Genomic DNA, 17,809 nt, shown 5'->3' on the forward strand with positions numbered 1-17,809 from the left:
AACTGTGCAATTAGTTTTTATTTTCGTTTATATTTAATACTCTATGCATGCGTTTAAAGATTCGATGTGATGGAGAATCTGAAAAAATTTGCAAAATTTATTGGAAACTAAACAAGGCCTAGGAATGGATGGTACAGATTTGAGATTGTGTGGGCGTGCCCCCATGAAAACAGAATCTGCTGATCGGAAATACTTGCTACGCTACGCAATTTTTCTTCGCTGCGCGCCTTCCTTTCTGCCTTGAACAAACTTTGAGCTCAGCCTCACAGATCAGTCAGATCTTAATGAGGACTCTCTTTACTTTACTCATTGAAAAGCGGGTTGCCTTGATTCAGTAGTCTGATACGATAATCCTACCCGTTGTGGGAGTACTATTTACTTGGTATAATTCTATTTTTAATAGTCTTATTATCTGGTTGCTTGCCTTGCACTAGAAAGTGGCGGAGTTAGAAACTTTTACGACTGAGGCCAATATTACGAACTACCAACACCAGATCACATACTAAATGGACAAAATTAATGCTAGTAGATAGATTAGCCAGAAACATATGTCCAATATATTCATACAAACACCTTTAAAATACTAAATTGTCATATTTTAAAATTGATAAATTATTCGCTGCTAATTTTAGAAAAAATTTGTGAACACCATCATAAATCAATAAAATTAACCCAATGCAACCAATTACACGGTTCGATAGTTCATGTAGTGCACTACCATCATGTAAATCTTGGAGTGCAACGTTATATTTGTGCAAGAAGATAAAGAACACAAAACTAACACTTGGATAGTTGTGGATTATACTATTTATGTTTTATCTGCAACCCACTATTATGCAATTGTTGATTTCATCCTTTTACCCTATTGCGCCCGTTTTTGTTGCATCTCAAAAATAACATCAAGAAGACGTGCATGGGAACTCATAAATAAGAATGAAAGTGGCATGGATAATTCTTCGATTTGATCCAAATCCATATTTGAGGATGTGAAAAAAGAACTTTTAATATCCATATAAATATGAATAATTCAAGTTCAATTATGTGTGGATGCATTGTAGGATATGGTTTATCCGTATTTTATGCAGATTTAAATAGGATATTCAATAATTTGTCTCCCAAGAATAAAAACTAGCTGAACTTGGGATTTTAAAAAAAGCTTGTTAGTTTGAGAAATTTTATTTTTGTGGTCTGTTTGTTTCATATTCTGAATTGATAACTTGCAAACTATTATTACTTATTGACTTATACCTTATTATTTGTGGGTGTCGATACCCTGTTAAATGTTAATTGTGTCGGTATAATATCCACAAAATAGAATCCAGTGCAAGACTTTACTAAGTTAACTCTCGACAAATATTACACGACTATTTTAATTCATCTTTGATCCAATTCCGCTTCGTATTCATATCATCTCAAAAATATGCATCCACGTCCGTATCCACGAATCCGATAAAGAAAATTGAATTAGAATATGAGATAGACATTACCCGCTCGACCGCTCCAATCCGATCAGTTTTCTTTCGATCATTCGTCTATGCCCCCGGGATATAATCAATTGGGGGAAAATGAGGGGGGGAATGAAAACTCTCGTTGAGTCGTTCCCCTATGTATCTCCCTCGCTATTTCCCATTCCTGCGAACCAAACAGCGGAAGAGATTTCCATCCCTTCCGATTTCCCATTCCCTCCCTCCATATCCCGCATCCGTCTATGGCGGCTGCACTGGGCGCCGTGGTCCGGCGGCTGCACACGGCGGCGGCGCAGCCCCCGCGCCTGACGAAGTTCGCGCTGCACCCGCCCAAATCCGTGAGTCTCCGCTTCCCAGACGACCAGCGCCTCCTCCTCCTCCGCCTCCTCCGTAGATCCTGCCTACCTCAGGTCTTAACTGATTCCTGCGGCTCTCTAGTCTCTACTGCTCGCGTGGTGGATACTGGATGGTGTTAAATTTAGTGTGATCTACTCTAGAGTACCGTCCTAGGCTGAATGGCCAAATTCACGACATTGCGCGGGGGCACAGTGTTTTGCGGTCTGACTTCACCTGATTGTTGTTGTCACCTCAAGGAGTAGCTTTGCAGCTACTCAGATATTGCGTGCATTCTTTGGTTGTCATGCGTGCAAGCAAAAACAAAATGCTCCCTTAGTGCTATGTTGGGCATGCAAACCATGTGAATAGAAATCGTTCTTGTGCAAATTTATGTGAGACCATGTGTGGTCAAGACATAGCTCCCAGTCAATGTCATGGGAACAGTTCTCTGGCGTCGTTTTTGAAGTAGAATGGTCTTGCTGTCTTGTTTCCAAATATGACCTATCACATCCATATTTTAGGACCATATGCGTCTTATCAAGAAATGGGCATGTACATATTAGCTGGCAGCCTGGCACTTACCTGCCCAGTTGATGGACATATCACCACCGTAGCATTGCATGAAATTCTTTTGCTGGTGAACGAGATAAGTTGGCATGTATATCCTGATTGGAATATGTAATTTTCGAACATGATAACCTTCGAACATCGCATTGTTGATTTGCATATTTGTCTTCAAATTACAAGTGCCTCTTTTCCAATTGGCCAAACTTGCTGTGGAATTTACTCTGGCACTGGTTTGCCTGGTTCATTTGGGCTACGAGCTGTGTATCTGTTTTGAATTTAACCAATTTCTAGTTCATCCCAGGTTGAAATCGAATTCGCTGATGGTAGTTCATTTCATCTGTCAGCAGAATTTCTCAGAGTATACAGCCCAGCAGCTGATAGCAAAATCCGTTCAGTGGGTGGTGAAAAGGTAATTTCTAGTATACTTTACACACTTCATGTCACATTAGATTTTTTTGAGCCTTTTTTTTATTAGCCTAAACGACAGGTTTTCTGTTTCCGAATTACGAATAATACACTGCCATTGCTGTAAGGAGGAAATTTTGCTCATAGAGCCTTTTGAAGGGTATTTTTTCTGTGAATGAATCTGCAAATTCGCAGAGATATTAGGCCTTGTTTAGTTCCCAAGAATTTTCAAGATTCTCTATCACATCAAATCTTCGGACGCATGCATGGAACATTAAGGCCTTGTTTAGATGCGAAAAGTTTTTGGATTTCGCTACTGTAGCACTTTTGTTTGTTTGTGACAAATATTATTCAATTATGAACTAACTAGGATCAAAAGATTCGTCTCGTGATTTACAGGCAAACTGTGTAATTAGTTTTTGTTTTTATCTATATTTAATGCTTCATGCATATGCCGCAAGATTCGATGTGACGGGGAATCTTGAAAACTTTTTGGTTTTTGGGGTGAACTAAACAAGGCCTAAATATAGATAAAAAAATAACTAATTGCACAGTTACCTGTAATTTGTGAGACAAATCTTTTGTGCCTAGTTAGTCTATGGTTGGACAATAATTGCCAAATACAAACGAAAGTGCTACAGTAGCTGAACCCAAAATTTTTCGCAAACTGAACAAGGCCGTAGTCTTTAGTTTATGACTGCAGATCATTCATATAAAATATTTGATGACATCTTTGAAGATTAATATCTTGTACTGGATCTGCGGTTTCTATAAAATTCTGAGTTTTACAGCAGAAATTATGTCTGATCAGGTTATCTTTGGGCGACAACATGTTGGGATAATGTCAGCTGAATCAGTAGGAAACTACGGAGTCCGGTGAGGGTTGTCCTGTTTCATAGCATGTTTCTGTGCCATTTCTATCTATCAAATAAAAACAAAAAAAAAGTTTTGTCATGCCTGGTTCATGACCTGCTGTTGTTTGCGTGTAGGATACTCTTTGATGACTTGCACAAGACAGGGATCTTCACATGGGATTACTTGCACCACCTGGGTTCTAACAAATTTGGTCTGATGAGAAATTACATCAGAACTCTGAGAAAGCACGGTCTTAGTCGCGATCCCCAGAGAAGGAAATGACATAGCAACAGTCTCTAGACGACCTTGCCTCTTGACGCATGAGCTGCTCCATCAGGCCTGCCTGCCATGTAACGAAGCTGTTCAGTTGAGCATTTGAGATGTTAAGACACAACGCAAGGATACCATTAACTAGTGACCAACAGTAACCATGATACAAAGGAGTGATGAAAGTACAAAAACGTTCATATACTGGAGTTGATTGACTAGTTGGAAACTGGAACTGGACAAGTATCCTGTCAGGCGCCTTCAATCCTCATGATGTATGATGTTTTTCTTTCCTCTTTGTGAAGGAACAATGGGTGCTTACTATGTTTTGGTCGGGTGTACAATAAATATGCATCGTTTACTTGTTTATTAGTAGAGGCTTACCAAATCTTCACTCTCAGTCTCAGCCCCTGTGCTCTCCCATTTAAACGTAACAATTGATGCAAATTTGATGAGGGCAGCTCAACAGCCTACTATTGTTCATCGCGGAGAGAGGAAGGATAATCAATGATGAGGATGTGTCATTCCTGAAACTGATACTCCTTCCATCCTAAATTATAGAACGTTTGATTTTTTTTACCCCAAATTTAATCACTCAACTTATTATCATTTATGACTATTTTTTAGCACTATCAAACTTTATTTCTTTCAGCACCATATCCTAGTCGTCACTAAACAGCATGGTTCACCTAAACGATCATATACCCTGTTTAACCAGTGCCTATATGCTACAAAGTGGTACATCATTTCTGTCTAACTGGCCATTTAGCCCGTTAAATCAATTGTTAATAACTAGGTAAATGAATGATTGTTTAGAATATTGCTAAATAGCTAAATTTGAAATATAACGTTGTCCGGAGCAAAGAAAAAAATAGCTAACAGCGCTATAGCTGCTAGACAGGCTTACCACTAAACTATTTGTAATTTTTCCGCTATTACAACTTTCACCGCTATTACACTCTATAACACCGCTAAGTTGCATTTGTTACAATAAATTTCACCACTATCACGTGCTATAGCACCGCTATAATAAATTTTCTCAGTCTTACTCTCAACTCCATCTCATACTAGATTATCATTTATCATTTGCAACTAAATTGGTATTTTGGACAATAAAGATTTCATGAACCATACTGTCATATTGGTATTTTAATGACAATAAAGCTTTCATGAACCATAAAAATATACTTTCATAAACCTAGACTTATGAAAATATATTTTTATTCATCAAACTTTATATTTCCCATGTCTTTTTCATCAATTACTCGTGTTTTTCGTGCATTTTTTTTTTACAAAAACGCTACCTGTCATAGCGTTGCTATAGCACTGCTATAGCAGCATAGTTTCTGAAAAGAAGTTATCGCTATTTTTAATAGCCCACTATTTTAAACTTTGGTCCGGAGTAATAAAAGGTAAATCGAAAATAGGGGGAGAGGCACATCAAAAAATTAGAAATAAGAACACAAGGTAAGTTAGCAAGTCAGAAGTATCCCTGACCCTGATAATAAATGCCTGTTACATGACATTACAAGGTCGATCTTCAACACAAAATAGTTCAACCGCTAATTACACATTGGGTCAGATGAAAGCGCATAACATAGAAGGCAGTCAAGGTCACCATGGACGTCACGGCATGAGGTTACAGTTACAGCACCTATTTTGATGCCATTGCCAGACAAGCGAGGGGCTTGAGGCATCAAGCGGCCACAACATCAAGTAATTGTAGGGTTCAGCTTTCGTGGAATAGTTCTCCTGGCAGAATAAACGACAGGAAAGCAGCTTCTTAAATGACAGATTTGGGATTATATGCCTAGTTTTGGTTCAGAACATACCTTAAGAATGTGCATTCTGTGTAAACTGATCATCTCTGTTTTGAAGGCACTGTACGTGTCACAGTGGACACACCATCAACAAATTTTGTTCGGAATATCACATTGGCATTGTTGAACATACCCTCTTTTAAAGAGACAACTATGAACTGTAAAAAACAAACCAATAGTTCAAACTTTCATAACTTAGTGTTGCAACTGTCTAAACACAAAGACCAGAGCATCTGAATTGATACACAAGGAATCAACTGTCACAAATCAGTAATCGTAAGCGACAGATTACGTATATAGTTAATTGCCTTCCAAAACACAGTTTACCGACTCCATATTAAAATGCACTTCCCTACTAAACAGGATTACATATATTACCTGAGAGTGCGGGAAATGAGCCTTGATCATTCTACCAATGTTTTGGGTGTGGCTCAGATCAAGAGCAGCATCAACCTGCAGTGCAAGAACATCAGTCAGTTGAAAATGGTCAGTCTCAGACTCTCAGCACCAATCTGCAAACTATAAACGTTTGAGGCATCAGACATACAAGACTATAAGAAGTGTCATAATAAAATCGCCTTGCCCAATCCCTGACTAGATAGAAGTTTTCTAAAAAAATCTATCCATATGAACAAAAACACCAAGTACTGCTCAGCATCATTTTCCAGTTCTTTCAGTTTAAGTCATACCTTCTAGAGCAAATTCAAATTACCTAACAACTGAGACCTAGCATGAAACTAACTTGCAGTGGTACAATAATAAAACATTTCATTCTAATACATACTCCGTCCCTTTTTAATCGTCGCTTGCGCTTCCCGAAAAACAACTGTCGGCAATTATATATTAAAAAATATTAATTAATATTTATAATACATAATTAGTATCATTAGAAAGATCTTTGAATCTAGTTTTTTAACAAATTTATTTGGAGATACAAATGTTGCATGTATTTTCTGCAAATCGAGTCAAACTTGTGGCACGCACACCAACAGCGACAATTAAAAAGGGACAGAGGGAGTACTCAGTCTTCACCATACTGTTCATAAAATAGAACAAGGTTAAGATTTGCCTAGAGGGAACATATCTAGTGCAAACCACAACCTCCGTGAAAACCCATGCAAACCATGTCAAAAAAGTCATATAAATTCATCAAAAAAATCACACATGTAGATGATATGATGATACACAACCTTGTAATATATCTTGTCCAAACTCGACTTTGTTTGTGAGATATAAAAATAACAAATTTCTAACAGATCATGTGGACAACTTTCTGGCTTGAAATTTGTTATTTTTATATCTCACAAACAAAATCAAGTTTGGACAAGATATTTTACAAGGTTGTGTATCATCATATCATCTACATGTGTGATTTTTTTGGTGAATTTATACGAGTTTTTTGCCGTGGTTTGCATGAGTTTTCATGGAGGTTATGGTTTGCACTAGATATGTTCCCTTGCCTAGATGAGATGAACTTGTGCTCTAAATAGTTGCTCTAGCCTAAATTATCACAACCGATGACTAATTTTGTCCAACGTTCAAATATTTTTTAGCATCTGATCTAAAGAAATAAAGTATTGAGCTTCAACATCTCAAAGCTGAATTTGCCTTAAGTTTCAATGAATCTGCTTCTGGAAAACTGCCTAACATATTTACTCGCAGCACCATCTCATTCTTCCAAATACAGCAAAGTTATACTAGTTCAAGAACTGTATATTGCAGTGGTAAGGAATTTGAATAGTAAATCATATTCAGACATACCTCATCCAATATGTAAAGTGGTGCAGGTTTAAAAAGAAGCAAAGCCAGGATAAGACTAAGAGCAAGAAGGGACCGTTGCCCTCCACTAAGTTCAGATAGAGACTGCTTCCAAACTGTCCCAAATGCCACACGAACTTCAAGACCATCCAAGAAAGTGCCACCTTCTGGAGGATCAAGTTTTGCCATTGTACCAGGTAAAAGAGTACTGAATATAGATCCGAAATCCCTATAGAAACAGAATGTAGGAGTTAGACTCCAATTTGCACATTTATGAGTAGATATCTTCAACTATATTTAAAGGGGCAGTGCATCTGCTGGGATATATAATAAGTCACTAAACGGTTCATATACTGACTTGTTTACTTTGAGCCATGTGACTTTCAAGGTTTCCTTCTTCTTCTCATCCAACTCCTCTATCACGTTCTTGATTTTTGCCTTGTCATTCTGCAGATGAGAAAAAGGTTTTTGTCCAGATATCAAAATTAATTTCAGACTATCAAGAAAACTGTAATGATACGACATACCTCGATGATGTTTTTCTTTGACATCAAATCATTGTACTCATCCTCTGCCTTCTCAAACATTGCCATAACTTTCTTATTGACCCTCTTCTCAAGACTGCAGGCAGGTAACAACGATTGGTGAATACATTGCAAACTACAAAACTATGGAGATGATATGGGTACAACTACAGTAGCACTAGCAACTTGCCCTAAACGTCATGTATTTTTTTTTAAAAAAAAAGGAGTAAATTGCATAGCCGGTCCTTAAAGTATTGTGCAGTTTTCATCTGGGTCCCCAAACTATGAGATCGCATGTTTGGCTCCCTAATGTATTTAAGTGATTTCATCTAGGTCCAAAACACAGGCAACAAGGGTTAGAAGCTGAAGTGGTTGTCCATATGGACTTGATCTAAGCACAAGGCCCCTAAGCTTTGAGTCCCACGGTGCCCAGCGTGGCAGCATCCACTTGTCACGGTTAGCGGCGGTGTCCGCGGTGGTGTGCAGCCGGAGGTGCTGCTGCTGGTGCATGGCCCCCACCGTGTGTGGGTGAGTGCAACATTGGATGACCGCAGACCAAGCCCCCCCCCCCCCCTGTCTACCTCACCCTGCTCGGCAGCGTAACCGGAGGCCATTGCCGCATACATGACCGGGTCGTATGCCGCGGGCGCCATGATGTTGATCAAGGGCGAGCCAGCGGCCGCACGCGTGGGCTTAAATCAGGGGTCATGTGCTTAAATCATATCCAAGTGGATGACCAGATCAGCTTCTAACCCTCCTTATGTGTATTTTGGACCTAGATGAGATCACTTAAATACATTAGGGAATAGGGAGTCAGACGTGCGATTTCGTAGTTTAGGGACCTAGATAAAAACCACGTAATACTTTAAGGACCGGCCGTGCAATTTACTCTAAAAAAATGTTGGGAGTATTATGGTGGTTTATAGTGAATTATGGAGCAAATAGAAATATCAGATGTACCTGGATTGTTGAGCTTGAAGATTTTCAAGTTCCTCGCGGGCTTTATGTGGTTCACAAGAATGAAAATCATAATCTGTACCGCTTTTCCCAAACAACTGTTTCTCAGTTACAATCCAGCTATACTTCTCCAGTAGCTTATCAACTATTGAAGAGCAATCCTTCTGCTCTATCTCCATCCTCTTAACCTAATATGTTATTATCAGGTATTAAAGCATGTTCAAGCAATAAATTATAAAGTAGAAAATGCAGCAGAGATTAGAACAAGGAACTACCTCATTTTCCATTTTCTTCCTTTCAACATTTGAGTCACTTAACTTTTGCTGAAGTTTCTGCTGTTCCTTGGCCATACGGTTTATCTGTGAGTCACATTCCTTCAGTTTAGAACGCCCAACATTGAGCTCACTTTCAGCTTGATCATAATCTTGCTTTATGGAAGTAACCTGTTTTTCATGAGCACAAAGCATATTTAACTAATTAAATGCAAAAACTCAGGAAAAACACAAAGTACAAAGTAACTATAAAAAAACATCTTGCACAACCTTGTCCTTTTGTTTTTCCAAGGTTTCAGACAGAGATGTAATTTGAGCTTTTGAAGTTGTTAACTGCTCTTCCAGTGTAGCAAGCTCATTAGCAACTGCATCTTTCTCCATGATAAGCCTCTCCCTGTCACTTTCATAAGCCTAAATATGGGATATATTAAAGATTGAATTGTCAGGATGACTGTTGAACTAAACATAAAAGAATCAAGTATGGCTACTATCAGAGTAGAAATTCAACAGAACTGACTTAATATGTTGCTTATGAAAGAAGTCCAGCCTCTTCATCAAAGCTAACTGCATAGTTAACTTTAAATGTATCTTACTAAAGAATTTGCAACTAACTCATGGTAATGGATGAAATTCATAATTTTCAGCTATATGCAGCTTTGAGAAAATACCCTACCTATCTTCACCTAACCAAAAATACTCCTGCTCCAAATTATGTCAATTTAGTTTTGTCCTAAGTCAAACATTTCTAGCTTTGACCAAGTTTACAGAAAAAACATATTAACATCTAAATTTAAAAATAATTGTGCTATCAAGACATTTTATTGGTTAATGAAACTAATTTGATGTTAAGTGTAATTTTCTATAAAATTGGGTCAATTTAAAGAAGTTTGACTTAGGACAAAGCTAAAGTGACTTATAATTTGGAACAGAGGGAGTATGTATCAAGAAATAATACTGTCTATCAAACTGTTGTAAAAATACAAGTCAAATATGAGTTAGACCAAACATAATGTGGGACCCTCGTGCAAGGTGGGCTCCATGGTTGTAGAAGCAGTAGTAGGGTTTGAGCCCACAAACCCCCACCCGATGGATCCACCCCCTGCTCTTCAGTTAGTTAATCTTTTTTACTTTGCATTAGCAAGTTCTCGCGGAAAAGATAGAGACCAATTAGATGGAGTTATTTACTGCCAGACTAGCTCTACATGGGCAGGAAATTGGCAGTATTTTGCAATTAAGCAATCAGATTGACCATCGCCGCAGTTTCTTTTATGCCTGCATCAATCATGACTCCTAAGTCACACCAACAAGGTCCAGGGTCAACATCCAGAATTCTCCAACAACTATTCCCATAGATCGAGTCCTCAAATGGTGGCAAGAATAAGAAAGTAAACAACCTTTAGTTGCTTTGACATGGATTGCATCTCTGATTTAATTGATTTGATCCTTTTCTCCAGCGCTTTGAGTCTGCCCTCTCGTTCAGTGCCATAAGTCTTGATAGTTGTTTCTAACTCAGAAACTGTAGACACACATCTTTCATGCTGCACTTCCTTTTCTGTCAACTCTTGTGTTGATTCTTGAAGCTCTTGTTCAATTTTCTTTACAAGTTCACCTAACTGAAGCCCAAATACAAAAACTGTTATTTTAGGTTGAAGCTTTTACTGTGGTAAGACAAGCATATCGATTGTGCAAGCAAAAACCTTGTGATGTTCATTTTGCTCAACTCTGCTCTGAAATAGCGAGAGATCATATGACTTGAGTTCAAACTGAGATTTCAACTCAGTGTACCTTTTTTGCAATGGTAAAAGGGCTCCAATCTGGGAGAGGAGGGGGTAATAAATTAGAAAAATATAGAAAATAAAATTTAGCATAAGTTAAATAACCAACATATAACATGAAGAGAGATAACTGATAGTGACCAGCACAATAGTTCACTCAATTGACAAGAGAAATTTCTATTTCTATCATAGTGTATACTACTACCTCTGTCCAAAAAAGAAAGACCTTACAGGTTTATCCAAAGTCAAACTATCATAAATTTGACTAAGTTTATATTAATAAGTATCAATATTTATGACATCAAATAGTTAGTACGGAGTACATGTTAACGGCAACAAAGAATGTGTCCCATTACAAGAATTACTTGCAAGCAAAAGGTTTTTCCATTCGATAGTTCAAATGTGCATTCATGTCTCATGGTATTCTTTATTAATTCTTATGAGGAAACATAAATACTAATTCTCATGGTTAGTAGGACATGTATATTTTTACCCTGCAAATAAATTCATACGAATTCAAACAGTAATAAGGATAATAAAATTCATGTGTCGACAATGTGCATTCGCAGAATACCTGTTGTTCAATGACAGAGAGCCTTTTCTCATGATCAGATAGATCAGCCTCAGCTTTAGCTAGTTCGTCGAGTTTCCTTAGCAAGTTCCCTCTACCCCTGCATCATTATGGTATGCGTTACCAGGGAAAATGATGAATATCTTTATCTGACCACAGGACAGACATTTTGACTGTCTGGCAAACCATGTAATTAGAACCAATAAGAAAAAATGACAAGCCAACCACAGGCATCTATAGTGCGAATTTCATCTATCACCCAGAAAACCAAGACGATCAGAGAATCTAATGTGTATTCCCCTCCTAAGGATACTTAGAAGAAGCTTGAAAAATACTGTTCTTCGTAGAAAAGCATTTGTGTTATTCAAACAACAAGAATGCAAAAGGAAAATTGAATACTAAGTTTAACAAAAAAAATGATCAAGTCAAAACACTAGCATTAAGTAAAATATTGTATTGGTAACTTACCCTTTACTACCTCCAGTCAAAAGACCACTAGGCTGATAAGTGTCACCCTCAAGAGTCACACTAGTACTGCTAACTTCCCTATTAAACGCAACCTATATCAAAAGAAGAATTAACAATAACAATATCAACCACATATTTTGAATTATACTTTGTATACAGATTGAACTAAATTATATTATGTTAACCAAATTCCTGAAGACGCAACACTACCTCTTTTGCCGCATCCATATTACGACACACAAATGTTGAGCCAAAGACATAAGCCACGGCATTCTGCAATAAGATATGAAGATATCTATGAAACAGATAGCCAGAAGCATGCAATCTTAAGATTTGGGTTACAACAAAATTTTGAACAACACATGAGATGCAGAATGATTGTCAATCTTAAGTTTGAACCTTTAAGGAAAACAACAAAACACTGCTAGACATGATGTACATAAATCTACAAGAGTAAATAATTAGTATTTCTCGAAAATTAACAAAATAGTTGGAGATACCGACCTTCACTTCCTCACCATATCCAACCAATTCTAGAGCTAATGTTACATTGTCAGGACCAACCTACAAAGCAATTGGTATATACTTCTGATTTAGACAAGTCATCAATAACCAAAAGGCTACATCCATCAGTATAACAAAAGAGTAAAGGGGGGGAAATGTTAACCAGTCTACGAGCTGCCTGCTGAACTCTGTCAGGTATCGTGTATGTTTGGATTTTGTTCAGAGGTATGATGGTTACTCTACTACGTAGATCCCCATTCTTTAATAGCTGCTTTCCAGTTTCTTCTGTGTCAACTACGACATTATATAACCTCCCACCTGCGGCAACCTGCAATATTTATAACTAATAATTGAACCAAGATGACTAGGACAACTCCATCAGTCAAAACACCAATTAACTTCAAGCAAGCAGAGAGGAGTTTGCTGATACGAACCTCCAGTGCTGTAGCTGTTGAGCTATCCTTAATCCTAATAAGACGTGCAACAACCCCTTTGACTTTAGATCTGTCAAAATTCCTTTCAGGGTCTCGATAACTGAAGTGGACATTTGCAAGCTCACCAGAAAGCTTACGAACACGGTCCTTTAATTTCTGACCAATTTCTAACTCCATAGAACGGTCCTGTGAATGGTCAGGACAAAAAAAAAAGAAAATAGTCAACAATCAGAAGTATAGTCTTCATATTGGAACCTTTTATGTCACATCAACACTTTTTAGCTTCACCAGTGTATACCTTTTGCAAAGCTTCCATCTGGCCCTCATCATAATTAATAGATCCCATGGATGCCTTGATACCATCCAAGTCCTTTGTCCTTGTTTTCAGCTCATTCTCAGCTGCAATAGCCTCATCACGCTTGGACACTAACAGAGCTTTCTTCTCCTTCAACTCCTTTTCAGAGTGTTTTATTTTTGTGGCTAGCTGCTTTAGTCCAGATTCTGCATCTCCAACTGCAGCTTTTGCATCTCTGAGTTGATCTTCAAGGCATTTCTTCTCGCTTGCACTGCTTTTTCCTGCTAGCACACCCTGGGCAAAAACAAATTTAATATCCCAAAGTACACAGAACCAAGAGGCTATATGTTAATATTGAATACATTACATTTAAAGATGTCACCCGTTACATACCTGGTATTCTTTCTCCTTCTCGTCCAACTCCTTTGTGAGCTCCTCTGCTCTTCTTTTCATATCAGATGCCTCAATCTCTACATTTTTAACAGCAGCATCTCTCTCAAGTATGGACTTTTTTATGTCCTCAATGTTTGTGAGAATCTACATGTGAAATGTATAATGCAAACCTTGTAATTTATTCAAAACAAAAGTTAGCATGTCTAGTAACTGATATCAGTGCAATGTTACCTTCTCAGCACCCTTTTCCTCAGATTTCAGGGTTTCCTCTTGATTATTCATCACAGAAGTTTCCTTGATAAGTACATGCGATAATTTATCAACTTTATCGGACAGAAGCTTCATCTCGCCGCCTTCTTTAGCTTCTTTTTCAGCAGCCAAGGTAGAAATGTTATTGTCCATTTCTTGTATATCTGCTTTTATCGTTTCTGTATTTTCATCCAGCTCATCAATCTTTGCCCTGATTTGTTTGACATCACTGAGCGCACCATCTCGCACTCTCTCAGCCTGAACAAACTCATAGGCAATACAAAATCTTTTGAGCCTATCCAGTTCAGCATTGCCATTGGCCCATTTCATGTATTGGCACCGCTCCTTTCTAAGCTTCTCTAGTGCAGGGAGGATTTCAACATCAAGGAGTTTATTAATCTCATCAACTTTATTCTGCTTCTTCTCAAGTGTCTTAAGAGCAGATTCTTTCTTCATTTCATACATTCTTGTGCCTGCTGCCTCTTCTAACATTGACAAAATTTCTGGAGGCTTCATGTTCAGGACTTTTGTAATGCGCCCTTGCATAATTAGAAAATGAGGATTGTTTACATTAAGCTGCACTGAGTGGAATAGGGTCTGGACACGGGAAGGTTGTGCAAGATGGCCATTGATAAGGTATTTGTTCCTTCCACCAACAACAATCTACAAATATAAGACAACAACAATTAACTGATGCCCAGTAAAATTGGGGAAAATTTGGTCCACCAGAAATAACACAAAACTTTTTGGAAAAAAAATGGTGGAATCCAAGTGCAAAAGAACATACGACTGAAGCCGATCTATTAGCCATTTTACATTTACAAATTAATAAAGCAAATGAGATGAACAGCCAACATATGTACTTCAGTCATGCTAGATACATATCTAAAATATTGACAAAAATGCAAGCATAATGTCCAAGTGTCCATACACTACCAATAGACAAGTGTTCAACTCAACAAATGGATCATCTAGGGCAACCTTGAAAGAAAATAGAAAAATATAGCTTCATATATTGCAATCAAAAACTAACCAGACCAACCAACAAAAGCATCACTCCACATCAACCTAAATAGCACCATTTCGGTCAAATTAAACTCCTGGACCTAAAATAATTTCAAAATTTTAACTGCAAATAATGTCATGAATCACTGGGCACAAAACATCCACACACACCATTAAGAACCAAAATTGTGTCAGCTAGATTGAGCATCGACAAAATCTGAACAAATCCAGTTATATTATAAGCAACTTCGCAGTCCCTGATTACTCTAAAGAAAAATTAATCAGTGGTTAGAACACCAATTAACAGAATTCCAGATTCATATACATCAACTAAGTGTTTGACTTAAAATGAGTCAGGTACACATGAATTAGCCAAAAAAAACGTACATTTGACTAAAAATGCGCTGGCCACATTACACATCACATTCATAGCAAATTTGAAATCCCTGATTAAAAGTAGGTTAGCAGTACAGACATTACAAAGATTCATACACATCAACTATGTGTTTAACTGAAAAAATAGAAAGCTAGACATATTTGACTGAAAAATCAGCAAGCCAGACACAGATTTATAAATTCAGCACGCATAGCAGATTAGCAATTCCAAGCTCCCATGAACAGAACTAACTTGATCAATCTGAATACACAAAACCTAATAAACACATCCAGTTGAGCACTTGGATGAACATATTGAACAGCCACTAAACCTCAATTAGCTACCGTTTTTAGCAAACAAACAAAAAGTACTTCAAATCGAAATAATCGCCACCTCCAACCCTTCAGTGTACAAAAAATAAAAATGATTCCAGTTCACAGGTATGAAGAAAAACAACTTAGGCCTTGTTTAGTTCGCAAAATTTTGGTTTTTGGGCTACCGTAGTACTTTCGTCTTTATTTTACAAACATTGTCCAATCGTGGAGTAACTAGGTTCAAAAGATTCATCTCACAAATTACAGATAAACTGTGCAATTATTTTTTATTTTCGTCTATATTTAATACTCTATGCATGCGACTAAATATTCGATGTGACGGAAAATCTTGAAAATTTTTGCGAACTAAACAAGGCCTTATAGACGTGAAGGATTAAATCGCACAATCTCCTCAAAATTCCAGCTCCAGATACCGCAAATCACCATCTCCTTTTATCCCAAACCCCCTCATTCAGCAGCTCCTCTTCAGAGGGCAGCATCTTAATCCAATTTGACACATCAGTGCCGAATTCGAGAATATGCAAATCAAAATTGTGCGGCAAGCCCCAAAATCACCTAAAAAAATCCCCCAAGGAACTCAAACGCGCACTAGCAAGGATAGGCTTCAAGGCCGCATGGGATAACGAAGATGGCGACGGGATGTGTAACCTGGCGCGTGACAGTGATCTCGGGCGAGTCCTCGTAGCCGAGCGGGGAGCGGGAGCGGTCGGAGTTGTCGAAGACAATGGAGACGGTAGCCTTGGTGACCCCGGCCTGGCCCTGCTTGTAGACGAGCTCCTGGAGCGAGGCGGCGCGCACCTGGCGGAGATCTGTGATGCCGAGCACGAAGCAGATGGAGTCGAGGATGTTGGACTTGCCGGAGCCGTTAAGCCCGGTGATGGCGTTGAACAGCGGGTCGAACCCCGACACCACCGTCCGCCCTGCGTACGACTTGAACCCCTCGAGGGTTACCTCCTTGATGTGCATCTCGCCGGCCGCCGGCGAGGCGTCGCCGGCCGGTGGTGGGGCTAGGGTTCGACGGGTTGGGGCGGGAAAATTTTGGAGGCGTTGGGGTTTTCGCCCTTTCGGGGGTTGAGGAATTCGAAATGTTTTGAAGTGTAAGGGACGGAGGGGAGCGTCACTCGTCACCCCGTGTGGAGAGCAGCCGAGCGGCAGATCGAGTGATGACGATTGACGAGTGGCGAAGCGGTGTGTATAGTATACAAGTGGGCTCACATGACGAGTTGGGCTTTTAATGGACTTGGATGAGACTATTTGAGGCCTGTTTATGCTAAATTTTAGCTAATTAAATTTTTAGTAGCTAAACTTTTAAATACACTGACTAAAAAAGATAAAATAATTTAATCTTATTAGTCACTTAAGAGTAGCTAAAATAGTTTTAGCTAACTAAAATTTAGTAAGAGGAACAAAAACAAGGCCTTGGTCCAACCATCCGTTCATAAAAGACGTGTACTGGTATCAATTTTTCTTGTTCTCTCTTTTAAAAAAGGCTGTTAATAGGTTTCTGAGATGTGCACTGGTTGTATTGTACTATTAAAAAACGCTTTAATGGCCTTGTACTCCATAATCCTGAACCGTGCGGCTCTTGCGAAAGTATTAGAATACATCGAGGTGTTGCTCAAATAAAAAAAACTCTACATGGAGGTGATTGAACTCCTAATTTTGCCTCTCTTTTTTTTAGTACAGCGCTGAACTTCTAGGTTCAGATAATCGGTTACAAGAATTTAAGGATTTTGAAGGAAACAAGATTCGGAAAAGACACATATCAAAATCAAAATTTTGCGGCAAGCTCCAAAATCACCTAAAAAAATCCCCCGGGGAACTCAAACGCGCACTAGCCTTCAAGGCCGCATGGGATAACGAAGATGGCGAAGGGATGTGTAACCTGGCGCCGTGGCGCGTGACAGTGATATCGGACGAGTCCTTGTAGCCAGGCGGGGAACGGGAGCGGTCGGAGTTGTCGAAGACGATGGAGACGGTAGCCTTGGTGAAACATAACACAAATATCCGGAACACATGAAAACCCCTTTGACCCTCTTTAGAACATGTTCCCGCCGAGAACTGATGTCTCATGATGTAAATGATTCTCTTCAGATATAGTAAAGTGCAAACTTATTTAAAAAAAAGCAAGAATTTCATAGGAATCAGTTCAATTCCACAAAAAGTCACATGATTCA

The 17,809-nt window shown here is 38.6% G+C and overlaps 2 protein-coding genes across 5 annotated transcripts; one reads left to right on the forward strand and one right to left on the reverse strand.

Moving 5' to 3' along the window:
* On the forward strand, nt 51-4,379 carry LOC8056129. 4 transcript variants are annotated; one of them, XM_021456876.1, is made up of 4 exons: nt 51-1,876; nt 2,671-2,778; nt 3,586-3,650; nt 3,764-4,379. In XM_021456876.1, exons 1-4 carry the CDS (start codon nt 1,709-1,711, stop codon nt 3,909-3,911), a joined length of 489 nt encoding a protein of 162 aa, XP_021312551.1. In that variant the 5' UTR covers nt 51-1,708; the 3' UTR covers nt 3,912-4,379. The 4 variants fall into 4 exon arrangements, with proteins under 4 accessions (XP_021312551.1, XP_002456801.1, XP_021312552.1 ...); XM_002456756.2 differs by having other exon boundaries at nt 51-1,804; XM_021456877.1 differs by having other exon boundaries at nt 51-1,804; nt 2,714-2,778.
* On the reverse strand, nt 5,328-16,773 carry LOC8078694 (structural maintenance of chromosomes protein 2-1). The gene is made up of 21 exons (XM_002458894.2): nt 16,281-16,773; nt 13,899-14,579; nt 13,668-13,811; nt 13,278-13,568; nt 12,980-13,165; nt 12,709-12,873; nt 12,546-12,605; nt 12,252-12,314; nt 12,042-12,133; nt 11,577-11,673; nt 10,925-11,041; nt 10,622-10,840; nt 9,498-9,638; nt 9,231-9,398; nt 8,959-9,143; nt 8,002-8,095; nt 7,833-7,921; nt 7,478-7,703; nt 6,095-6,169; nt 5,729-5,874; nt 5,328-5,648 (listed from the first exon to the last, which is right to left on the reverse strand). Exons 1-20 carry the CDS (start codon nt 16,596-16,598, stop codon nt 5,758-5,760), a joined length of 3,528 nt encoding a protein of 1,175 aa, XP_002458939.1. The 5' UTR covers nt 16,599-16,773; the 3' UTR covers nt 5,328-5,648; nt 5,729-5,757.

Source organism: Sorghum bicolor, chromosome 3 (genome assembly GCF_000003195.3).
Source record: "Sorghum bicolor cultivar BTx623 chromosome 3, Sorghum_bicolor_NCBIv3, whole genome shotgun sequence".
NCBI lineage: Eukaryota > Viridiplantae > Streptophyta > Magnoliopsida > Poales > Poaceae > Sorghum > Sorghum bicolor.